General features: G+C 40.2%; 1 protein-coding gene across 1 annotated transcript; it reads right to left on the reverse strand.

The window, feature by feature from the left end:
- Positions 1 to 1,427: 1,427 nt before the first annotated feature.
- Positions 1,428 to 2,366, reverse strand: LOC103210942 (olfactory receptor 2AG2-like). The gene has a single exon (XM_007956852.1). The coding sequence runs from the start codon at positions 2,364 to 2,366 to the stop codon at positions 1,428 to 1,430; it is 939 nt and encodes a 312-aa protein (XP_007955043.1).
- Positions 2,367 to 2,678: the final 312 nt, after the last annotated feature.

Genomic DNA, 2,678 nt, shown 5'->3' on the forward strand with positions numbered 1-2,678 from the left:
TGCTGAGGCTGACAAGCCCAAGGTTGACAAGGAAAAAGGCACAGTCTCAATGTTGCCAAACCACATGCCAGGCCATTCATTCAAGTCCATTGAAAGTCCCAAGGTCAACAGAACATGGCAGGCTGCTGAGCAACAACACAGCTACACACAGGGTCCAAGCATGCCATAAGCTAGAGACCATTCCCAAAGCTGTTTCTTATATACAGGAAGCAGACCACATACCCAAAGGCAGCTACTCAGCTGCTAATATTAGATTGTACCATGGAGTTGATTACCAGTCTCTCCATGGGGAATATTGCATCCAGTTGCCCAGCCACTCAACCAGGTCTAGCCAAGTTGACACAAAACTTAACCACCACAGAGTTGATGATGTTCGACATGCTTGTGTTCTGTAGCTGACCAAGGTCACTAAAGGCTGGCTATTAGGATGATAATGAAATCATTGCACCACCAAATACACAGAGGTATTTACGGTTTCACCTCAAGAGTCATGACCAACACAGAGTTAGACTGAGTAATTGGACTAATTCACTAAATAAACAAAGGAAATAAATGAACACGTATTTAGTATACAGTCAACCACCAATATTATTGACCTTTTAGTATAATCTAGACATTGGTCTATCTTCTAGGATAAGAACAGCAAATAAGACCAAGGTCTTACCTTCAAAAACATTGCATTCTATTAGGAAATCAGTAGCAAAAATATGAAAAAATATACTTACATACTGATAAATTAAGGTGAAATTATATAATGTAGATATAGATATAATGCACAGATTCTGGGGTTGTTGTTGTTGTTGTTATGTGCCGTCGAGTCGGACCTGACTCATAGCGATCCCTCCTTGGGTTTCCGAGGTGGTGTCATTACAGAAGTAGATTGCTCAACCTTCCTTCTGAGGAGTGGCTGGTGGATCTGAACCTCCAGCCTTCTGGTTAGCAGTCAAGTGCCTTAGGCACTAAGCAAGGTATAGATATAATGCACAGATTCTGGGGTAGTATGTATTAATTTCCAAACAAATTGAACTTGTTCACAACCCCGCCCTTGACCAGTATCCTGAAGGTCATAGATACCCAGATTGAGCCCCCTTCCAGATTTCATCAAACTAAGAAAGAGTTTGGCTTCTTACCTCCCACCTCCCAAAATATTCCCTGAAAATTTTCTCTCTTCTTTGAGTTGTAGTGTATTCTTATATCAGAAAGTACTCACAGCAAAGTCTAATCCATGGTAGGAGGCATAGATATAAAGCTGAAGTCAATTTAACTTTCAATTAGAGACATGAGACCAAGCAAATGCAAGAGAAATAAAGAGAGTTCAGCAGCTAATTCAGTGCATGATCATAGCAAAACTTAGGTTTATCATCATATATAAGATTTACTTTTTGTACAAGGACAATTGTATTTGTCTAATGAAAAATTCTCCATAATTATTTTGACATGAGTGATATGCTTAGAACCATTTTTAAAGCCTTCATTACCTCTTTGTTTCGAAGACTATAGATAAAAGGGTTCAATAGAGGAGTAATTACTGTATCAAATACAAAGAGATGTTGATTTAGTTCTAGGGTAAGAGAGGAACATGGGGTAATGTAGATAATCATGATTGGACCAAAGTAGAGACTCACCACAGTCAAGTGGGAGGAGCAGGTGACCAGAGCTTTGTTCCTCCCTTTGAGGGAGTTCATACGAAGAACAGTAAGGAAGATGAGGGCGTAGGAAGCCAAGATGAGACCAAATGGGATGAGGAGTAATACTGTGCCTGTGACCAATACCACTTTTTCATAAATTGATGTGTCCTCACAAGAGAGCTTTAGAAAAGCCATTACTTCACAGAAGAAGTGGTGAATCTCCCTGGAGCCACAGGTGGGAAAATGCATTATGTAGCTGGTATGGGATAAGGAAGTAAAAGCACTCCTACCCCAGGATATGATGACCATCATCAGGCAGACCCTGGGGCTCATGAGGACCGGATATCTCAGTGGGTTACAAATGGCCACATAGCGATCATAAGCCATGAGTTTCAGGAAGACACACTCAGCTATTCCCACTGTCAAGTAGAAGAACATCTGGGTCCCACAGCCAACTTGTGAGATGTATCTCTTCCCTGAAAAGAAGTCAATGGCCATCTTAGTGATGGTAGAGGTTGTTAAGGTCAAGTCCATGAGTGAAAGTTGACTGAGCAGGACATACATGGGGATGTGGAGCTGGGAGTCCAGCCAGATGAGGAGGATCAGGATGGAGTTTCCAGTAACAGCAATAACATAAATCACAAGGATGATGGAGATGAGAATTCCAGGATACTTGGAGTCAGAGAAGAGGCCCAGGAGAATGAAACTATTGGGTGCAGTTTCATTCCCTTTCCCCATTTCTGGATCTTATTTATTTGATCTAAAACTGAAAGAAAGTATGAAAATAAGACAATTTTTATAGGAGTTTACAAACACCCCACCTCTTACTTTTCCTTATGCTCTAGTTGGGTGTTATGGATGTTTAAATAAAGTCACTGGTCTAGAATTAAAGAAACATTTTTTAAAATGAAAGTGAAATTGACATAAAATTTAGCCATTTGAAAGTGAACAATTCAGTGGCATTTAGTACATTCATAATGTGAAACCACCACCTCTATTGAATTCCAAAACAATTCCATCACTCCAAAAGGAAACACTGCACTGATTAAG

This window comes from Orycteropus afer, unplaced genomic scaffold (genome assembly GCF_000298275.1).
Source record: "Orycteropus afer afer isolate SDZICR_OR568_19922 unplaced genomic scaffold, OryAfe1.0 scaffold00672, whole genome shotgun sequence".
In the NCBI taxonomy this organism is placed as follows: domain Eukaryota; kingdom Metazoa; phylum Chordata; class Mammalia; order Tubulidentata; family Orycteropodidae; genus Orycteropus; species Orycteropus afer.